The sequence below is a fragment of the Pinus tabuliformis genome, chromosome 3_1, assembly GCF_031772625.1.
Source record: "Pinus tabuliformis cultivar Carrire ecotype Pingquan chromosome 3_1, CPIR1, whole genome shotgun sequence".
Classification (NCBI taxonomy): domain Eukaryota; kingdom Viridiplantae; phylum Streptophyta; class Pinopsida; order Pinales; family Pinaceae; genus Pinus; species Pinus tabuliformis.
The window spans coordinates 331252732-331274897 of NC_142301.1; the positions used below are offsets into that span (position 1 = coordinate 331252732).

Consider the following 22166-nt stretch of genomic DNA (forward strand, 5'->3'; position numbering starts at 1 on the left):
AGTTATGCCCAATATCCCATGATGACTTGATTATAGACTAGTTCGATAGAGCAAACTTGTATGACATTCCACATGTCATTGTTTTGACCTTCAACCATGAAAACGATACCCAAAAAATTAGACTCCATCCTCTTTCTATCAATTTTTACAAATTTTAATCCGATGCTCATAGAGAAAGTTATGACGATTTTCCCAAGGTCACCTGTTTGAGATTGAAGTCTGGAGCCTGCAAAAACCCTAGATTTCTCAGTTCATATCTCTGAAAATATAGTGATACAAGATCTGAAATTCAGTCACGAGGTTAACCAAGATTTTGGCTCAAATGGTTTTTAATTTTAGCTTCCGAATCTTCGTAGAAAAAAAGCTATAATGTAAATTCCATGATGACTTGTTTAAAGAAGTGAAACCCTAGAATCCAAAGCTCTGATACCAAATTTTATGTAACTAGCTCAAAGAATAGAAAAAGAAATAGATCAACGACTTCAAAATAAGCCTCTTCGAGGGGGAAACCTCCTTTACATTACATAAATGAATAAGTCTTGGATGATACAAATGACAAGGCCTCCTTTCTATATATATGAGTCTAAGGGGTCACAATATAATCAAACCCTACATAACAATAATAATGTAAGGGCACAACAATAACAATAGCATGGGTTTCTATGGGGAAAAATAATAACAATATGGGGACTACATGGGCACAACAATACAATAAGGGGGTTTCACTAATAACAATAAGGGGCTACACTAGTAGTATAGGGACCTAACAGTTCCTTTCCTTGAATATTTTCCATCTCGAGTTTTCTTTACTAATCCACAATCTTCTTCAAGAAAATTGTATTTGCAAAGATACCCTACCTTCAAACCAAAACCCTTAATCTTCTACAAATGCAACCCAACATTTGGACCATGCATGTATGGAAGACATGCATAATGATGGATTAAAAAATTAGCAACATATTTTGTTGTTGATAGTAGTATGCTTGACCAAATGGTTGACAATTTACAACATTCTTTTGCCAATATTGCAAATTTACCTTTCCACAACTTCATTCTAGAGAAAATGTGCTCCCTCCTATAAAATTTATCTGTACTATATCTCTTGGAACAACATAGATAGTTGACGTATATTTTTTCATAAAGTTTATACATTTTGATTTATTATATTTACATTTCATGCGTGTTTTCTTTTCTCCTTATTTGCATAAGGATATTCTAGTGAATATTGTCAGAAAAATAAATGCACATTACTAACTAGTGCAACCTATTTGTTTTCCTCAATTTCAACTTATAATATATAACTATAAAGAAATTATAAATGGTTTATTTCTCTAATTTACCCTTCATTTTTATAATCACACTTTTTTTCCTCGCCTTATTTTAACATTAAGGTTAATATTTTTGTGTAAGAAGATAATGACTAAATAAAACCAACTTAAAGGAATGCAATCTCATCATTTTATAGATATAAATGTTAATATTAACGATCCCATTCGATATGATGCTTGACATCATGCTTAGCATAGAGTCCCTCTTAAAAGAGAAAATGAAAGTTATTTTCTTCATTTTAGTAGAAACAAGATTCAAGTTCATAAAAAATTATGGTCTAGGTTCAATAACCTCTTTATTTTCCAAAATTTTCATGTGTACAATGAATCTTATCATAGTATATGACCTATTTGTAAAATATGTTAGGAGAGAGGTTCCCACGGTTTCAGTCATTGGGAAAAGCTCATGTTGTAAGAGTTCTTACCTCATGGTTTAATAAAAAATATTTATTTAATTTATTTTTCAAAAATATAATTAAAAATTTTCTTATCATTTAAGCTATCTTTGATCATAAATATTTTAATATTTAACATCAACTACTTTACTTTAATCATAATGTAACTTATGAAATTCCAATAATGTAACTTATGAAATTCCAATAAAGATAAGGAGTTTTAGGGAATACTTAAATAATGTATCATGGATACGGATAAGTAAAGATATTTTAATATTTAATATCAACTACTTTACTTTAATCATAATGTAACTTATGAAATTCCAATAAAGATAAGGTGTTTTAGGGAATAGTTAAATAATGTATCATGGATATGGATAAATAAAGAATGTGGACATTATATTAAAAAGTTCCATAGTTTCTATAATGGATTGGGTAGTCGCTGCACATAAGGTTGTCATATTTGTTATTGTAAGTTAAAATATATTTATGTTTATTTATTATTAAAAAAAAAATGCTTTGTTTGGAATAGTGGTATTTTTTGTTTTTCTACAATCTAATAAAATATTATTTTTTATTAATTTATAATAGAAATGTAGAAGATATCAATTTATTAACATAGGGGATTTGAACTAGTGACTTTTCAGAGTATATATATATATATATATATAAAATGTCAATTTACAGATACACACATAAAGTAAATAATGATGGGGGATTTGAATTTGAACTAGTGGCCTTTTAGCATTTATACAAGACATCAACTTAGTAACATATCTTTTTTTAGGGTAAACATCATTAGGGATATGAACTAGTGATCTTTTTGTATAGTGCCTTAATAACATATCTTTTTTTAAGGTAAATATCATTGGGGATATGAACTAGCAATTTTTTTTTGTATAGAATGCCTTAAGAGTGCACCAATTGACACAAAATATTTATAAAGTATTTTGATTTTGAAATGAGTTATGGTTTCAGGGTATGTGGTATTGATAAGCCATTACATTGACCCATTGTTTTATAACAAAGCCTATTTACAAGTTAATAATATCCATGGTAAATGAGATCGAATATCAATGGTTAATAATCATGTTACATTATTGTGAATTTGTATTAAATTTTAATGTGTTTATTAATTAAATTAAAATATAGTTACAAAATTATTATTTTACATGACTACATCTCCCTCATACCTTTTTTCTTTTAAATTTAATTCTAAAAATGTTATAAAATTAAATTAAATAAAAAAATGTAAAAATTTTTGACATACAATTTTTCATACATCATACATAACACCTACATATCTCTTAGATAATGGGTTGTAGAGCGTCTCTCAACACAATTAATGTATAAATACAATTAAATTACTAAATCCAAAACATAATTTTTTTCTCAAAGTCCACTCTATTCCGTTATTTCACTCTATTTCATTATTATTTAGGTATTGGATACTTACATAAGCTATAATCTAAAGCAGTCACAAAGGATAGCTAAGTTGGTCGAGTTCCCGTTGCTAAGTACCTTCCTAATTGGGAGGTTAGGCCCTACTAATTTGGCTGGCGGGTAGATCCCTTTAGATTGATCTACTTAGATTTTCCCATAAATGTGACCGCTTTTCCCATAAATATAACTGCCACTCACTATAGATAAACCACATTAAAACACAATTAAATATAAAACAATATATTGTACAGATTTCAATCTAATAAATTAATTCTAATATTTAATAAACATCAATGTGTAAATAAAACTTAATTGCATTAGATCTGATGATATTTAACTTGAGCGGCTTTGCAACTTTTGACCTAGGGTTTTGGATCGCAGTCTGTGCACTGTTACCCACTCTAGCAGGGGGCAGTGCCCTTTTCACTGATCTAAGGCAGTGGGGGCTTGCCCTGGCCCAACGGATGAAGCAAGCGGGGGCCAATGGGGCCCCTTCCTACAAACAGATAATGATGGACAAAGGTAAAAGCCCATTGGAAGGAGTGCAGATCACGGGTTCAGACACTACAGGAAAAAATGAGCTCAGCAAAAAGACAAAGCTGGATGGAAATACAAAGGAAACCCAGCATCCAAACTAGACAAAAGGCATCAAAGTTATGGAAGGAAAAGACAAACGAGATCCCGCTCGAAAGCAGGTACCTCAAGGAGCAGGAAAGAAGACCAAAGAAGCGGAGGCAGCTGAAGCATCCCCCCTAAACGACTTCGATTCAGAAGGGCTGGCTACTGAAGATAAACAACATAAAGACCAAGGGCGTTGCAAGCCAAAAAGCACAGAAATCCTGAGGGTTATCATTACCGACCCTGAACTACAAGCCTATAGGGATCATATGGATATTCATGCAGTGATCTGCAAGTTTATGGGCTTTTGGCCCACAAGAAATGCCTTATGCCAATGGATCAAGCTAACTTGGAAACCGAAAGGAGATGTGAAACTCCACCTGGGGACCAAAGGTTTTTTCACGGTTTTCTTTGCAAACCTTGAAGACAGAGATTGCATCTTTGATGGAGGCCCTTATTTCTATGCCTCTACAGGCCTTTACATGAGACCTTGGAAACCAAAATTTGCACTAGAACAGGAAACATTCAAGCATGTTCCTGTGTGGATTTACCTGTTTTCCCTCCCCATTGACTACTGGAGACTGACAGCGTTGGAACAAATTGGCAACAAACTAGGCACCTTCATCCAAGCTTCCGAAGCTACCCTCCAAAAAAGGTACACCTCTTGCGCTAGAATCTGTGTTGAAATGGACATTTCAGGTGCTCTTCATGAAGGTATATGGTTGTAATATAGAGATGAAGTCTTCTTCCAAGCCATAGACTACGAACAAATACCCTTCAGATGCAGAAAATGCCATGAACATGGCCATCTGATCCGGGAATGTCCCCTGAACATACTCGCAGAGAAGGCTAAGGATCTCCCAAGCAAAAATCAAGATGGTTTCGTCCGACCCATGGGCAGACACCGAACCAATAGAAGGAACCAATCGAAGACAAGAAACACCAACAAAGGGTATATGAACGCATTTGAGGTGCTTGGAGAGGAAACTGGTGCAGATGAGGATACCCAAATATCCACATCTGAGTTGGAAACCTTGAAAATGACCAATCAAAACGCCCAGATGCTGACTCCAATCTCAACTGATGACTTTCTCCTAGATCCAGGATTGAGGAAAGACGAAGAAGGGGACGAGGAAATGACATTAAGTGAAGTGGGCACAAAGGATCAAGACCTAAATGACACTCTAGAAAAATAAGGAATGGACCTTAATACCATAGTTGAACAATGGAGACAAAAACGAGTGGATCACATTCTAGAGGAAGAGATTGACAGAGTCAACTTCCTCTTCCTATCAAGGCAGGATGCAGCCCTGAAAGGGCAAAAAAGGGGTCTGGGCACAACAAAGGGATTGGGCATCAAGGCACAACACCTACACCAAACACATTCTACTACAAAACATAGGAAGAAACAGGGTAGAAGAACAAACAATGAAGCGCTCCATGAGCTCAGCAAAATGCTCATCAACTCGGGCAAGATGAAAGCCCTTGAGGCTTTCCCATTCTCCTCATAATACCTGTTTAAATATGAAGATACTCTCATGGAATGCAAGAGGGCTAAACAACCAAACCAAACAAATATTATTGAAAAAGAAAGTCACAAAGGAAAATCTAGACATTGTTTTCCTGCAGGAAACCAAATGCTCCAGGCTAAAGCTGGAAGGGATAGGCAGGAGCCTGGGAAAGAGAATGGAGCACACGGAGGTAGAAGGTAATGGTCTGGAAGGGGGCTTAGCCATCTTCTGGAACCCCCACTCCCTACTCCTCCTAAACGCCGAGGCCTCCAGATCTTTCATTTCCCTTGAAATGCAGATCCTGGGAGAAGCTGGCACATACTTATTCACAAATGTTTATAGCCCTAAAGGCTGTAGGATAAGCTTCAGCTGCTGGAAAACCTCTCGAATCTGCAACAAAGACACTCTAATGCTAAGGCCATCTATGGCGGCGATTTCAACATGATTACCTCTCTCGAGGAAAAGAAGGGAGGGCTTCGCACCCTAAACAGAGATGCTGAGGCCTTCATTTATTTCATCAGAATGGCTAACCTGGTGGACATCCAACCCAAAAATGGCATATTCACTTGGAATAATAAGAGAGGAGGGGATAGGATTATTGCATCTAGGCTTGACCGGTTTCTGATCTTGGATACCATTCTCCTTGAGGGAGTCACCGTGGAATCTGATATTATTCCATCTGGGGGATCGGATCATTGGCCCATCTCTTTGAATGCAACTATCTTTGGTACGCCTAGGAACAGACCTTTTCGCTTTGAAAACTTCTGGCTCAGTCATTCGGCTTTCACCACCAACATCCAACTATGGTGGAATGAGCACTTGGATGTTAGAGGTACCAAAATGTTTTGGCTCCAAGCCAGATTGAAGCACCTAAAGGCAAAGCTACGAACATGGAACCAAGAGGTTTTTGGAAACAATTTTGAGGACAAACAAGCCCTGGAGGATTAGATGGCTTTAATACACAACCAATGGATCAAGGGTGACATCTCCTAGAACTCCATTAACACAAAGCATGACCTCCCACAAAAGTGGAATGAGAGATGTCACCAGGAAGAGACATTATGGAGAAAAAAATCCTGTATACAATGGCGGAAATAAGAATGGCTGAAATAAGGGGAGAAAAACACCAATTTTTTCCATCGATCAGCCATGGATTATAGATGCACTAATAAGATAACCAAGCTTACAGATGAACAGGGGACCTCCTTTTAGTCTCATCAAGAGATTGCCTCCATCCTCATGAACCACTTCAGTCTTATTGCTACAGAACTAGACATAAATAGACAAGAGGCTATCAATGCAATCATAACCTCTATTCCCAAGCTGATCATAGAGGAGCAGAACAGATCCTTAAACCACTCCGTTACCTTTCTGGAGGTAGAAGAGGCAGTCAACGACATGGCCAATGGCAAGGCTCCGGGACCAGATGGTTTTACCATTGACTTCTTCAAAGCGTGCTGGGACATTGTGAAGTAGGAAATATGGGCGGTGGTCGAGGAATCTGGAAGATCCTCCTCTATATTCAGATCCCTAAACTCCACTTTTATTGCCCTCATCCCCAAGGAAGAGGCTACCTGCACACCTTCTAAATTTCGACCAATAGCTCTCTGCAATGTGCTGTACAAGATCATCTCCAAAGTCATGGCCAACAGGTTAAAGCCTATTCTCCCCTTGATTATCTCAGAAGAGCAGTCCGGTTATGTGGAAGGCCGACAAATTATGGACAATGTCTTATTGGCATAGGAAATGATCCACACCCTTCAATCTCAGAAAAAGGCTGGAATGATCATTCAACTGGACCTCTCAAAAGCTTATGATAAGGTCAGTTGGAATTATCTTGAATTTGTTTTGGAAGCTTTTGGTTTTGCCCAGTGTTGGATCAAATGGATTTTGGCAATGGTCAAATCTCCCAGCTTCTCTATCTTGGTCAATGGCGCCCCTTTAGACCCCTTCTTCCCATCCAGAGGCATTCGTCAAGGTGATCCTATCTCCCCTTTCCTTTTTGTTATCTTAATGGAAGGCCTAAGTCGCATCATTAAAATGGCTAAGGATAGGAATGTCATCAAAGGTCTCCAACCCCTGAATCATTATCCTGCAACCACTCATCAGCAATTCATGGATGACACCATGCTGCATGGTACCCCTTCAGTCAAGGAAGCCCAAGGTTTCAAAGCCATTTTGAACCTGTTCAGCCAAGCATTTGGTATGGATATTAACCTGGAAAAATCCTCTGTTTTTTTCTTCCATACGCAATTGGTGGTCCAAAGGAACCTCACTAATATCCTAGGGTTCAAAAGACGCAACCTTCCATCTAAATATCTTGGCATTCCTCTCACTGGCAAGCCTTGGCAGAAACTCCACTGGGAGCATTTGCTCTCCAGGCTAGAGGACAGGGGCAATTATTGGACCAACAGAGTCTTGAACTTTGCAGGAAGACTTGTAATGACTAAGGTGATTCTTCAAGCCATTCCTCACTATATGCTTTCTATTCTCCCAACTCCAAAAATGGTGCTCCAGAAAATCAAGAATATTCAAAGGGCCTTCCTTTGGTCGGGCAAAGCGGATAAACAAAAATGGGATCTTGTAGCCTAGGCTAAGTTATGCAAACCCAAAAACCTGGGGGGTTTAGGGTTGCAAGACCCAGACACTGTCAACAAAGCTTGTGGAGCCAAGTTTTGGTGGCACTGGATCAAGGAACCCCATACACCTTGGGCAAAACTGTGGAAGGCCAAAAATGCCAAGAATTGGAGGACTGAGGATCTGATCAGAATGACAGATGCCCCTGAAGGTTCCCCTATTTGGAATTTGGCCAGAGCTAACAAAAACCTCATTTAGGATCACTGCTTTTGGGAAATTCGCAATGGAAACAAAGCTTTATTCTAAGAGGATGCATGGCAATAGCTACCTAAAATGGAAACCCTAATTATGTCACCCTACAGAGATGGTTTTAGGCAACAGGCAAGATAAAAGTCCATCAGTATTGGTCTAGCAACAACGAGAACTAGCACTGGAGGAATTGGAACTTAGAGCCTCCCCCCTGGAGGATGACATGATAAACCTCCTCAGCACCCTAATCTCCACTTTGGATAAGAGAATGATCCGATACACTCAGGAGGAGGACCAACTTAGGTGGGGAAAACTCGATGGGGGAACCTTCAACCTCAAGGAGGCCAGAATGTATCTCGAGCACAAGGACCTCGAAGACAAAGTAGCTTGGTACTCTAATGTCTGGGACAACACACTCTAGCCAAAAATAAAGTCTTTTCTATGGCTTCTCATGCATCACAAAATCCTCACCTGGGAGAATTTAGTGAAAAGGGGCTTTATTGGGCCATCCAGATGCCCCCTCTGTGAAAAGGAGGAGGAAACAATGAACCATCTCCTTAACGATTGTGACTAGACCAATAATATTTGGGATTGGATGAAGGAAATATTCAAACAAATAGACAGACACAGGGATTCTATTCAAGACTCCATTGCGAATTGGCGCACCAAGTATTCTAGTTGTAATATGGTTAACACCCTTTGGAGGCTCTACCCCAGTTTTATAGTCTGGACCACTTGGAAAGAGAGGAATAGATGAATTTTTCAAAAAGAAGCCAGGTAGCTTGAAACCATCAAAACAGTAATAATGCAAAGTTTAAAAGAGACTACCCTTACCAACTGCAAAGCTGAGCAGGCCAATTTGCTCACCCCTAATGATTCACGCATCCTACTGTTGTTTGGCATGAATGGTCTGTCGGGTAACTGGGCTCAAGCAAACCACCCTCAGCCAGCTCCCTCCCCTTCGGCCTGGCTGCCCCCCATCCCGGGGTTCTGCAAATTGAATTTTGACGGGGCCTCCAGGGGCAACCCTGGTCCTGTAGGGCTTGGAGGCATCATCCGTAATGACAGAGGAGAAATCCTTCACATTTTCTACAAAGCATTTGGGGAGGCCACCAACAATGAAGCAGAATTCGCAGCCCTGGAACAGGGGTTGCGCGTCCTCATTCGTCTGGGTAAAGGCTCTGTAATAGTGGAAGGAGATTCTCTCTTGGCCATCACTGTGGCAAGGAGAATGAAAAATGGCACGCGGCCGGAGAAAGTTACAAAGCACTGGAGATTAGCCATGGTCACAATGCTCATTGCGAAACATCTCTCCTCCCTCAGCAACATTGTTCTACAAGCAGTTAGGTGAAAGGTGAATGTCTTAGTGGACAACCTTGCGAACCACGGAGTCGATCATCCAATGGAGATCAATGACACTTGTTGGCAAGACATCACAGGAAACGATCTTAGGAATTAGTGCACTCTCATCTCGAGGCAAGACCTTACAGGAGGATCGAGAGCGGAGGACGGGCTGCAGGATATGGCTCATCAGTAACTTATGTGGACTAACCATACAATTATTTCCAAACGAAGGTACCACTAGTGACAGTCCAATGGGGTACCTGAGGTAGGGTGGAAGATCACCCAAAAAGATGAAGGATATCAGACGGGGAGTACAATCTACAAAAAGAATGATCGGCACAGTCAACAAGAAGCAGATGAAGACACATGGCATTCAACCAGCAACCACAAGTGTGGCAGAGTAATGGCTCTGGATCGAAATCATGAGAAGGTGCATGGAAATCCAAACAAGATTTATTATGACAAGAACAACGGATCTCAGAAGGCGGAGCGGGAGATCTCAATCCAGAACATTCAACCTCTAGCTATAACTAAGGTAATCCACTAGGAAACCAAGACATCGCATTCTCCTCGCTCGATTCTTGGCAATCTAAACTCTATCAGGAAGCCCACAGTCCCTTCAACCCATGCCAACACCTGCAACAACACAATGGCAAAGGAGGGCAGTTGTAATAAGTCTGCTAATCGAGACTTGGAAAAATCTTGTGAGGTTTATGAGACCTCAGTCTCTAGGAAATAGAAACAAAAAATTGTAGAGCTTGAAGCTACGGTCATCGAGGAAGAAGAAAAGCTGGACATTCAAGCAATGGAGAAGGAAATAGACTGGATTGTGGACCCAAGCACCACGGACACCAGAGCCACGCAATTCGTAAGAACTCAAAGTGAAATGTGGTGCATGAAAACCATGCTGGCCAAAGCGCTCAGCATGCAGGCAGAAGCAATAAAGGATGCGCACCAAGCCACTTCGCTCGTTTCAGTTGGAAACACAACAAGGTTAGACGCCATGGAGTTCAGCATTAGTGCTTTGACTCAGGAACTCAGAATGCTGTCGCATAATCTGGGAGCTCTCACCAGACTCCTCAAGCTCTCCATCCATCAGGGAACAAATATTGCTGTTGACGTCCCGGCGGAGGAAACCGACACCAGCACGGTGAAGCGCCCCATTCCTCAAAGGATTTCGAAGCCAGATATAGTTACTGCAATGGCTGCCCCAAGTAACACCAACAAGGATTATGTGGTATTGGAGCTGTAATAGCTTCAAGGCTCTTTGTTTTTCTCTAATGTCTCTTTCTGTCTTAGTTATGAGGTCCTCCAAACCCTCTCTCATTTTGTGTCCTATGTTAGGCAGCCCTGCATGGTTAGCCTCTGTTCTGAAGTTGCGGGATCAGGTTCTGCTAGTCATTTTGGTCGAACAAGTTGGAAGTGCTTTCTATGTCTGTTCATACAGACTTTTTGTATCTTATGTAACTTTGTGATATAATATACATCTGTTGATTTACACAAAAAAAACACTCAACCACATTAAAAAACAATTAAATCTAAAACAATATATTGTACAGATTTCAATCTAATAAATTAATTTTAATATTTAATAAACATCAATGTGTAAATAAAACTCAACACGAAAAGATACAAATTTGTGCTCATGGAGCACTCAGTTGTTCCTCCACATATTCCGGGGATACATATTTCTTTAATCAATTATAATGTAATGCGAGATATGATTGAAACATTAGCCCAGAAATAATACGTACTTCTTACATCATTTATCATAATTCATATATCAATTATAATATAAAAACAACAGTAACTTGCATACCGATAATCTGCTTGATTGTTTGCATTACATGCAAAACATGATTATTTGGGCTTTCTTCTTATTCCATGTAGAACATTAACATTTCACATCTATCACAGATTGGTAGTAGAGACATCGTTTATTGCATAGTGATCTCTAATGATCCGCGTTGAATTTGTATACCTACATTGGCAGAATATTGTAAGCATCAACCTGTGTTATAGATCTAAGATAAGACGAGAACTGATAACTCAACATATGAAAGCAGTTTATACATTATAAAACTATTGCTTACCAATAGTTTGCTTGTCGGCGACAATTGAGTAGTCTCCTTTGTTATGCAACTTACAAACATAGACCATCAAAATAATGAAATTTATTTTAGAAAAACTACTTTAAAATATTAATATTTAACCTTTAATATACAAAATTATATATATATTATTGTGTCGAAGATGCCTATTTTACAACTTAATATGATACAGATGTGTAAGTATGTGATGTCATCAAAAAATACTAAAAATAAATTTCGTTAATGTCTACCAATTTTAAATTATATGTAACTTTTTAATCTTATTAATAGATTAAGATTAATTATTAAAATATAACTATGTATTTGAATGGATAGTAAATTGTCTCATGCTTTTAGTAGTTCCTTTATCATATAATTGAATTAGAGTGGATCATAAATTTACCTTTAACAAATTTTTTTGCCACGTTAAAATTCCAAATTAAGTAAAATTTTAAACATTTTTACTCTTTTCTTAAGCAAATGTCATTTCTTAAATCAAAGGAAAAAGGTTAATTGAACACAAAGAATCTAGAATCTTGCTCCAACATCTTTTAATATTTGTTGTAACTAAACATTTGTAAAATGAATCTTTAAGAAGAAAAGCCATATCCTAGGGATATATCAAAAGCTTTAACGACCTAAATATTTCCACATCCAAGTTGTAATATTTAAAAATATTAATTTGATGTAGCTTTATTATAATTTTTTTATCATCCCGTGTAAAAAACAACATTAAATCCAATATTGATATTATAATATTGATATTATATTTAATATTAATATTATTAAATTTAATAACTTTGGATTAATGCAATATTAAATTTAATATAATATTTAATTTGTTATATTATAATATATATTAACTCTAGATATATATGGAGGGAAGAACAAAGACATAGAGTGATAGAGGTGGAGAGATAGGGGGAGTGACAAGGGAGAGGAGGAGATACAATGAAGGAGAGGGAAGAGGAGGAATGAAGAGAGAGAAAGAGAGGAGTGAGAGAGGGAGAGAAGGGTAAGAGAGAGAGAGGGGGAGACACAAATATGGAGGGGGAGAGATAGTGACAAGGTTGGAGGGCAGATAAAGAAGGGGAGAGAGAGGGTGAGGGAGAGAGATAGTGACAACGTTAGAGGGAAGAGAGAGAGAGAGAGATCGGAGGATAGAGAGAAAAGTAGGAGAGAAAGGGAGAGGGGAATGACTAGAGAGAGGACTTGAGAGAGAGGAGGAGAGAGGGAGGGATAGAGAGATGGAGTTGGAGGGGAGAGAGGGAGTCAAGAAGAAATACATAGAGAGATAAAAGTGGAGAGAGAGAGAGAGGTAGTGATAAGGGAGATATGGAGAGAGAGCGTGTGTGTTTTGGTGTGAGATAGAGAGACAAAGAAGGAGATATGGAAGGAAGGGGGGAGATAAAGAGAGAGGAGAGAGGGAGGGAGATAGTGATAGAGTTGGAGGGTGAAGAGAGAGAGGGGTGGCAGGGGGAGATAGAGTGAGGTGGGAGATAAAGGGACAGAGAGGAAGGAAGAGAGAGAGGACATGTAGAGAGGAGAGAGGGAGGGAGAGAGAGGGAGTTGGAGGGGAAGAGAGAGGTAGATAAGAAGAAAGAAATACTAAGAGAAAAGTGGAGAGAGAGAGAGAGAGAGAGAGAGAGAAGGCAAAGAGAGAGAGGGAGAGAGGAAAGGAGGAGGGAAGAGAAATAGAAGGGGCGAGAGGGAGAGGGAGAGTAACAGGGAGGGAAAGATAAATAGATATGGAGAAATAGTGTGTATGCTTTGGGGGTGATATAGAGAGACAAAGGAGAGACATAGGGAGATATAGATATAGATGGGAGTTAAAGAGAGGGAAGAAGAGAGAGATAGAGAGAGGGAGGGACAGAGGGATATATATATGGAGAGAGGGAGCGTGTGTGTTTGGGGGAGTGAGATAGAGAGACAAAGAAGGAGAGATGAAGGGAGATATAGATATATATGAAGGTGGGGGGAGAGGAAAGAAGATTTCTTGCACAAGATGCATTGATTTCAATGTAGATTATGATTTATAGTCCTATTTGATTGATTGCACTATATGCATTGATTTCAGTGTAGATGTTGATTTCTAATTATATTTGATTGTTTTCACTAGATGCATTGATTTCAATGTAGATGTTTATTTCTAATCCTATTTGATTACTTTATCTAGATGCATTGATTTCATTTTAGATGGTGATTTATAATCCTATTTGATAACTTGCACTAGAAGCATTTGTTTCAATGTAGAATTACTTGCACTAGATGCATTTATTTCAGTGTAGATGTTGATTTCTAATATTATTTGATTTCTTGCATTAGACGCATTAATTTCAATGTAGATGTTGTTTTGTAATCTTATTTGATTGCTCGCATTAGATGGATTTGATGTTGTTAATCTTGAGACTGTAAATTATTAAAATATTTTCAAGGTTAGATGGAGGGGAGAGAGAGGGAAGAATATTTTTTGCACTAGATTCATTGATTTCAATGTAGATGATGTTTTCTTAGAATTCTATTCAATTGCTTACACTAGATGCATTGATCTCAATGCAGAAGTTGATTTATAATCCTATTTGATTGCTTTCTCTATATGCATTGTTTTCAGCGTAGATTTTGATATCTAATTCTTTTTTATTGCTTGCACTAGATGCATTTATTTTAGTGTAGATTTGAATTTCTAATCCCATTTTATTTATTTCACTGGATCCATTGATTTTAGTGTAGATGTTGATTTCTAATCTCATTTGATTGCTTGCATTAGATGCATTTATTTCAGTGTACATATTGTTTTCTAATCTTATTTGATTGTTTTCATTAAATGCATTAGATGTTGTTAATATCAATGTTGTAGATTGTTAAGAAAAAATATTTTCAAGATATATAGTAATACCTAAAAGGACACTATTAAGAATTAATTAGCTGTCAAAATTTGTGATACCTAGAATTAAAATGAAATATATGTGTAGAATCAATCCTCCTACAAAGTGCAAATTAATCCTTGATAAGATCGCCTCCTTCTACATCACCAACTAATTACTAATAGACAATTACATACATTCAAAATTACATATATTCAAAAATACTAATAGATAATTGTATATAATAAGTTATTCATAATATTTATAAGAGGAAAATATATATTTATAAACATTCAAAACAAATCAAAATATTCTTGAAGGAGATGTGATAATTGTTTGGAGAAACAAATAATGTAAAGATTTTATAATTCTAGCCACTCATTAAAAAAAAATTCAAAAATACATTATTTCTTGACTTTGTTGAATAGACTATAGATAAAAAATCATCAAAATATTCTTGAAGGAAATAAATTATTTCAAACATTAGCAAAGAAAAAATTATTTCAAGAGTAATCTTGATGCAATAAATTATTAAAACTACTCTTCAAGATATATTTAGTAATATCTGGAGGCATAGTATTGAGAAATAATTATTTGTCAGAAGTTGTGATACCTAAAATTAAATGAAATAGATGTGCAATATCAATCCTCCTACAAACTATTGACAATATTGTCTCCCTTCTTCATCACCAACTAATTACTAATAGACAATTGCATACACATATAAAAATATAACACAAAAAGTATAGCATTCAAAAAAATTATGATCCAAATCCAAACACATAAACACACAAACCACTCAAAACATCCAAACAAATATGTACAAACCATTCAAGGCAAGCAACATAGACTAAATTAAAGAAGAGAATGATATGGCCATGCCAAGCAAAGAAAACATAATGCGAATTTTGAAGTTAATCTCAAACATATATATAATACTGATACTCTAAAAATGTGTCATTGTTTCCCTCAACTAGAACCAACTGAGATCCATCTAACACTGGATCTATCATGCATTGACAGGGACTGAATCCCTCGAGGTGCAAAACTTTCCTCAAATTCTACACTCCAAAAATAAGGATTGCACCTTGAGGGATTTGATCCCTCTCGGCGCATGATAGATCCAGTGTTAGATGGATCTAAGCTGGTATTAATATTATTGATGTGATGGCTATGAAGGTTAATTATATTTTCCTTTATCAAGGATTAATAATCCAAATATAAAAACTCAAATTTTATTTATTTATTTATTTATTTTTTTGACACAAATATAAAATTTAGTCAATTTTTATATTCAACTCTTTCCGCTTGGCAGTTTCCCTGCTTGGAGGCTTTACTTGAGAAAATATCAATAATATTTGGATTCATTCTAGTGCTTCTAAGTTAATAATTAATATTTGTATGCATTCTAGTGATTATACATTAGGTGTATGAGAATACATGGTTGACATTGATCTCAAACACTCATCTTGTGCCTTTTCCCATTTTAAATTAGATTGGTAATTTATTGTCTTCCTCACAACATATGCTTATTCACCACCTGTCCTACAACATTCCCTCCTCCTTAACCAAGTTTTATTTCTTAACTACCTACCCTACACCTTTTCCTCTTCGTTAATCATAATTTTCCTTTTACTAAGTGTTCCCTAATGAAAAAAAATACAGACACAAGACAATCACATTTATTATTATTATTGTTATTATTATTATTATTATTATTATTATTATTATTATTATTATTATTACATATTCAAACTGAGATCCAATATATTTTAAGTGGTCTGAGATCTTGTTTATTCCAAACTTGGAAATAGAGGCTGAGAGAATATCTCAACAATCTCCAACAAACACCAAACCAATTATAAAGGATTACTTATAATGCCATCCTTTAATGCTTACATCACAAATAACAATAATAAAATCACATAAAGATATTTTTGGACTTTGATCTCTGTGATCTAGTCTTCATTAGCATTTCTATACACTTTTGAACTTTAGTAGACTATGCTCATTCTCAACCATTCATTTGTAGTTGCCGCTTCATGAAGATACAATTACTTCTCACCATCAATAACGTATATGCAGTGATTGATGATTCTTGACATACTTCAAAAAATAGTCAGAAATACTGAATCATTCTATTGACATACTTCCATTTATCAAAAAATAATGAACTAATGTTTTCGTAATTATATATGAGAGTAGTTTAAATAATAAATGTATTCACCAATAAATTATACAACATGACCTTTTTCACATACAAAACCTCATAAACACACAAAGATAACCAATAACCATTGTTTTTGTTCCACCAAAGTACAACAAGAACCACCAAATTATAACAGACTATAAACATAATCAAACCAATGATATGTTCTTGTGGCACTAAAGCATGCCAAGAGCCATTAAATTAAATCATGTTACTTTGTTCTATGATTGCTTTTTCATCATATACTATTACAAAATAAATATAACTTACATAATATACATAATTCATTTCATAAACCAACATCATTCTTTTCACTCTCGGGTTGATATTGTCACTCTCATGGCCAAACATAGGATGAGTGGAAAATCCTCCCTCCCAATGGTGTATGATGTATTGTCTCTCTGTAGCATAGCAACTGTGCTTAGACAACCTCTTAACAAAAAATTACACGACATGTTTACTTGCACCATAAATGTGAGATTCAAAAATTTATTGCGTATGGGACCATTTTTTGAAGGTTTAGGTTCAAAAGAACATTTTTCATAGGACCACGTGGCCTCTGTATGAGGGTTGTGGAAAAATAAATCCTGCAAAAAGAAATATAGCACACAATTTTTAGTGTGGAGATCAAACATTAACTCCTAAAAAAATTATGAAAATATGAGAGATATGTAGTCCAAATACAATTATGACGTAGAGGCCCAATGAAAATCCACCATCTTAAGCAAATATAAGCCACAAACACTCACAATCCAATATTATAAGATATGTCATCAAACAATTCTTCAAAATCCAGTGGTAGGTTGTGCGCTACATCATCTTCAATATGCGAGTGGTAGGGAAGCATATATGGTTCTAATATAGACCCCCTCAAATAACACATGAGCTCAAATCTAGCAAAGGATTTGTCTACAATTGTAGTAGAATTGTAGCAAAATGACCTATTAAGATAACTTCCACATCCCCATTTTATTTCCACCACATGTATGATAACTCTCCAAGGTAAAGACTTTGATCAATCCTGAATTTATTGATAAACAAAGGCACCAAGATACCCCACATTTCAACAAAATCACTACATAGTCACATTGGAAACTCTAAAACAAACTCAATACACTCTTTTAAACTATCAAACACATTATATTTCTATAAAAATTACATCTTAGACATCTTACACACTGTCATCTAGGCCCTACCATGAGGGAATTAACCTAGGGCTACTAGCTTTGATACTAAAATGAAAAAATATAGTCATAATAGAATCACATTTTTTTCTTTCTATTGTTACATATTTAAACTTAGATACAATATATTTATATAGGTGTTGTGAGATCCAAATTATTCCAAATTTAGAGATAGAGGTTAAGAGGATATCTCAACAATCTCCAACAAACCCCAAACCAACTCTAAAGTAACCATTAATTCTAACATTCTCTTCATCACTGTTATCACTCAGATTTTCCTTGAAGTTGTTGGGAAAATGAAAGGGGTCCGAGGTAACCACAAACCAACTTTTAGGTACAGAATCTAGCCAATTTGTACCCAGAGAGGGCTCTCTCTTTAAGTTTTAGCTTTGTTTTGAAAGATATTAGGCTAGTTATGAATGTTTAGGAGTTTTGATTGTGTTTGGTGGTAGAATTCAATAGAAGAGGGGTAGGACTGAGTAGTTTAGGCCATTGGGCTAATGGAGTCAAAGAAAATGGCTTAACTGGATTTGGTTTCTTAACAAGGGATGGTTTCACAGGGCAAGGTAGTTAAACAGGGAATAAATAGAGACTTAAAAAAGATGGAATGGACTCAAAAGAGATGAAGGGAAATTAAGAATCCTTCAACATATTTTAAAAGAGGGAACTTGGATGATTATCAATAAAGAGCAATTAAGAATTCTTTACCAAATAATCAAAATGAATAAACTAGGAAACATGAGCAATTAAGAATTCACTGTTTATGCTAGTTTAGAGGAAAACATTAAGAACAAAAACGATTGAAAACAGATTGCACTCAAGCACTTTCTGAATTATTATTTTTCATTTATCATTCAGATATGAAACACAATTGATATAATAAACAAGAAAACTTTAAAACATGAGATATAGAAGACTTATTGATCCGGTGTCTGATTCATGAATCTTGTGAAAAGTCCTTTGCATCAATTCTTCATCCAGCTAGCCATACAAATTTTTTTCCAATAGCACTTTATTCCAAGATAATTAGTATTATAGCAATGTCTAAGAATCCACCTAAAATACTTCAAATGAAGAAGTATTTATACTAATTGTAAACTGAAATATCTTGAAAAAATATCAAGATTGGTTTACAAATATCTCAAACCGTTTTATAATAATAGAAATTAGATAAAGGAAATTCAAAACTAATGAATCTATTTGGAACTAATTCTATGGATTAATGGTGATAAAGAAGATAATGTCAAATTAGATAGCAACTCTTAGTTGATGATGAGGCATTCCAGTCACTAACTGCATCCTTCCTTTGTGCATTCTCCCCCAAAAATTCTGCAAACTTAGGTTCCAATGATACGCTTGTATCTTTCAATCTGTAATAGATATGTAAAATGTGAAAGATTTTTTTGTACATAGGAATTTTTTTGAGATAAACCTCTCTCAGTTTCCAAAAATTCAACTCCAGCTGTTCACAATATTCTCTGCAAAAAGATGTCAAAAACAGGACTTTGGACAAACTAAAAAATAGGTTGTGAATACATGCACTTATCTCCCTTTTGGTAATACCTGTGTAAAAAGTGAGAGACTTTTTTGTAGATGAGCCTTTTGGGAACAAAAACCTCCTCTAGTTTCTCACAATACTTCATGGATTGGCCACAATAGTTTCTGCAAAACTATGACTTAAACAGGAGTTTTCTGAAGAATGTACCATTTCTACTCTGATTTCATCTTTTAACCTTAAATTCCTTTCAACTATTTTTCACTTTTACTTTGGATAAAATTCATTGTAGCTGGTGAAAGTGTTTTCATATTTGTTTAACCCTTAATGTCTTCATGTTTACTCTTACTGTTTACTGTTTACCTTTTACTTTTATCGCTTTGTTTTTTCATCTATCTTTACTTTGACATGAATTTGTATACTCTGTTTTGTAACTGTCTTTCTTACTGTTTATCTTCATGCTAGCTGAGTTAATTGACTTGGTCTTCAATCTAATACTCTTTAATCCTGATACACTTTGACTGTTCTTTACTGTGTCCTTTTGCCTTCAATGTGTAGTTTATGTTTTTACTGTTTATTTCAACAGTAAATCATTTAATTTCATGTTTCCTCTGCTTGTCTTTCAATTGTATGTTTTATCTTCCATCTCTGTTTGAATAGATTTGATAACACTCTTGGAGTAAATAGGTCTTATGACTAGTATTAAGACTGTTTATCCAAGGATGTGGTCTTCTGATCACCTGTAAAACAAAATGAACTGTTAAGAAAGCATTGGTTTGTAGGGGAGGTCGAAAAGGTTTCATTTGAGCTTGAGAGGTCTGTGGAGTGAGTCCAAAATGATTTTCGGGAGGTAAACCATGCTCAAATCGGTTAACAGAGGTTTCAGGTGGCGCAACTGGGTTACATAGGGTTTTACTGCACAATCAAGTGAAAACGAGCAAAACTGGGGTTTTTGTGTTTAAAGGGGTAAATAGTTGGTATTGGCGGGTGAATGAAAATGACAATTGGCGGCAACTGAATGATGAGACATTTTTTCGCTTAGTAGAAGGTGGTAAATGGTTTCTATCGCACCGCTATTGGAGAAAGGTGGTAATCAACCTCGAGCCAGTGATTCCCTAAAACATTTGACGCATGGCGGATGTGCTATGAGAAAACCGCTTTGTGATCGCATGCTAACACGTGGTCAAAAAGGGTTGCGCGATATTGATAATAGCCATCAGATCTTAAGGACCTGATCGGATGATTGACATAGGATGCGATATGCAAAGTTTTAACAAAGGCAGGCCCGATACATTAAGAGTTAATTTAATCATATCGAGAGCGGCGAGATTTGGCTGGTAAGGTTATTAATTAACTGTGAGGGCTAATTAATCCCGTTTTGTGCAGCGAGGAGTTAAGGTTCTTAATGAATTACGGATTAATTCATTAATCCTATTTTAAACACTGATTATGGTTGTATTCAACCGGGGGCGGGGTATATAACAATTTGGGGATATTTAATATATTAAATAATACGGGAAAGGGAAAATATTGTAAGGGATTTATACAATATAAGTTAAAAGTTAATATGACAATAAAATGAAAGCGCTAAGTATAAAAACATTTGACATGTGTAGTTAAACTTAGGCTTAGGATGAAAAGGGTTTATATGAGAAATATTTTCAATTTTCCTAAGTAAAATAAGATTTTACTTAGGAAAATAATTATGAAGGTGAATGAGTGTTCTTATGAATATTTTTAAGTGCTTTAGGCTTTATAAACTATTGGGCCGAGGGTTTGGTCCCTCCAGAAGTCAGAGAAATGCTCTGAGCCCCTCTAATTTAGCAAATGCCTTAGTACTTAGGCGAAATTAGTGAGAATTTAGGGAAAAATGAAGGGGGGATGTTAAGTATTTGACCTTGCTTAGCTTGAAATGTTTTCAGTGTAAAGTCTGCCTTGTACTTGTGATGAAAGTAAATATTAACACATTTAGAGTAATTATTCATCATATGTAATTCTGCAACATCATCTACCTACCCTACCTACTTTAACCTAACATTTTTTCTTCTTTATTTGGGTGCACTTAGACTGGCAAACCCTTGTCACTCTTTCTTTTCTTTTATATGTAGATATCTATCTAAGTCTAACCTTATTACATCGAAGGGCTCAGATTAAATTTTTGAGCTCCTTTTATTCACTCTACCTATCTACTTATCTGACAAGTTTAAACAGTTTGGTCAGATTTTATTCTCTATCTCTAAAGCATAAAATTCAAATATGAACATGCCAAGCTTAAGCTGTTTTACTGTTCATCAATTGTGGCATAAGTTAACAAGCTGCACAAAATTGTTTATTGCACAAGAGTAAAAAGTAGTGGCATTTAGACTTGCACACTTTCCTTGGTCTTTCTTTTGGTGGGGTTCATTTTCTTTCATTTTTTTACCATCTTTTTTATTCTTTTCACCCTTTGATTTTTCTTTTAGGGTGTACCCTCTTTACATTTTTTTAGTTTTATTTTTATTTTTTGACAATATGGAAAACCTTTGCAACAAGGAAAGGTATGAACATATTACATAGCTCATCAAGTCAATCATGATATATGACACCTATTGGTATAGGAGCATAACACTGGCTCCACTTGGGGATGGCTTTTCCTAGTGGAAAGTCAAGAACAGCAGGTCAGATGGCCTCTGAATGATTTTGATTGCACTATGGAATCTTCTTCTGCTTGTTGCTTTATTGTATGTATGACAGTAACATTTCTGAAGCTTAGGGCCTTCTTTTCGGGATTCAACACCACAATATTACCATCCAATCAACACCAAACCTTTATTCTTCCTTCTTGAATCCCACTTGAGCACCTTGTAACTTAGGTAGGAA

At 35.9% G+C, this 22166-nt stretch overlaps 1 protein-coding gene across 1 annotated transcript; it reads left to right on the top strand.

The window, feature by feature from the left end:
• The first annotated feature begins 5736 nt into the window (after nucleotides 1-5736).
• On the top strand, nucleotides 5737-6243 carry LOC149187093 (uncharacterized). Its single transcript, XM_089409548.1, has one exon. It carries the CDS (start codon nucleotides 5737-5739, stop codon nucleotides 6241-6243), a length of 507 nt encoding a protein of 168 aa, XP_089265674.1.
• Nucleotides 6244-22166: the final 15923 nt, after the last annotated feature.

Coding starts and splice junctions, on each gene's coding strand:
- LOC149187093 (XM_089409548.1), top strand. CDS start 5,737: ATGATTACCTCTCTCGAGGAAAAGAAGGGAGGGCTTCGCACCCTAAAC.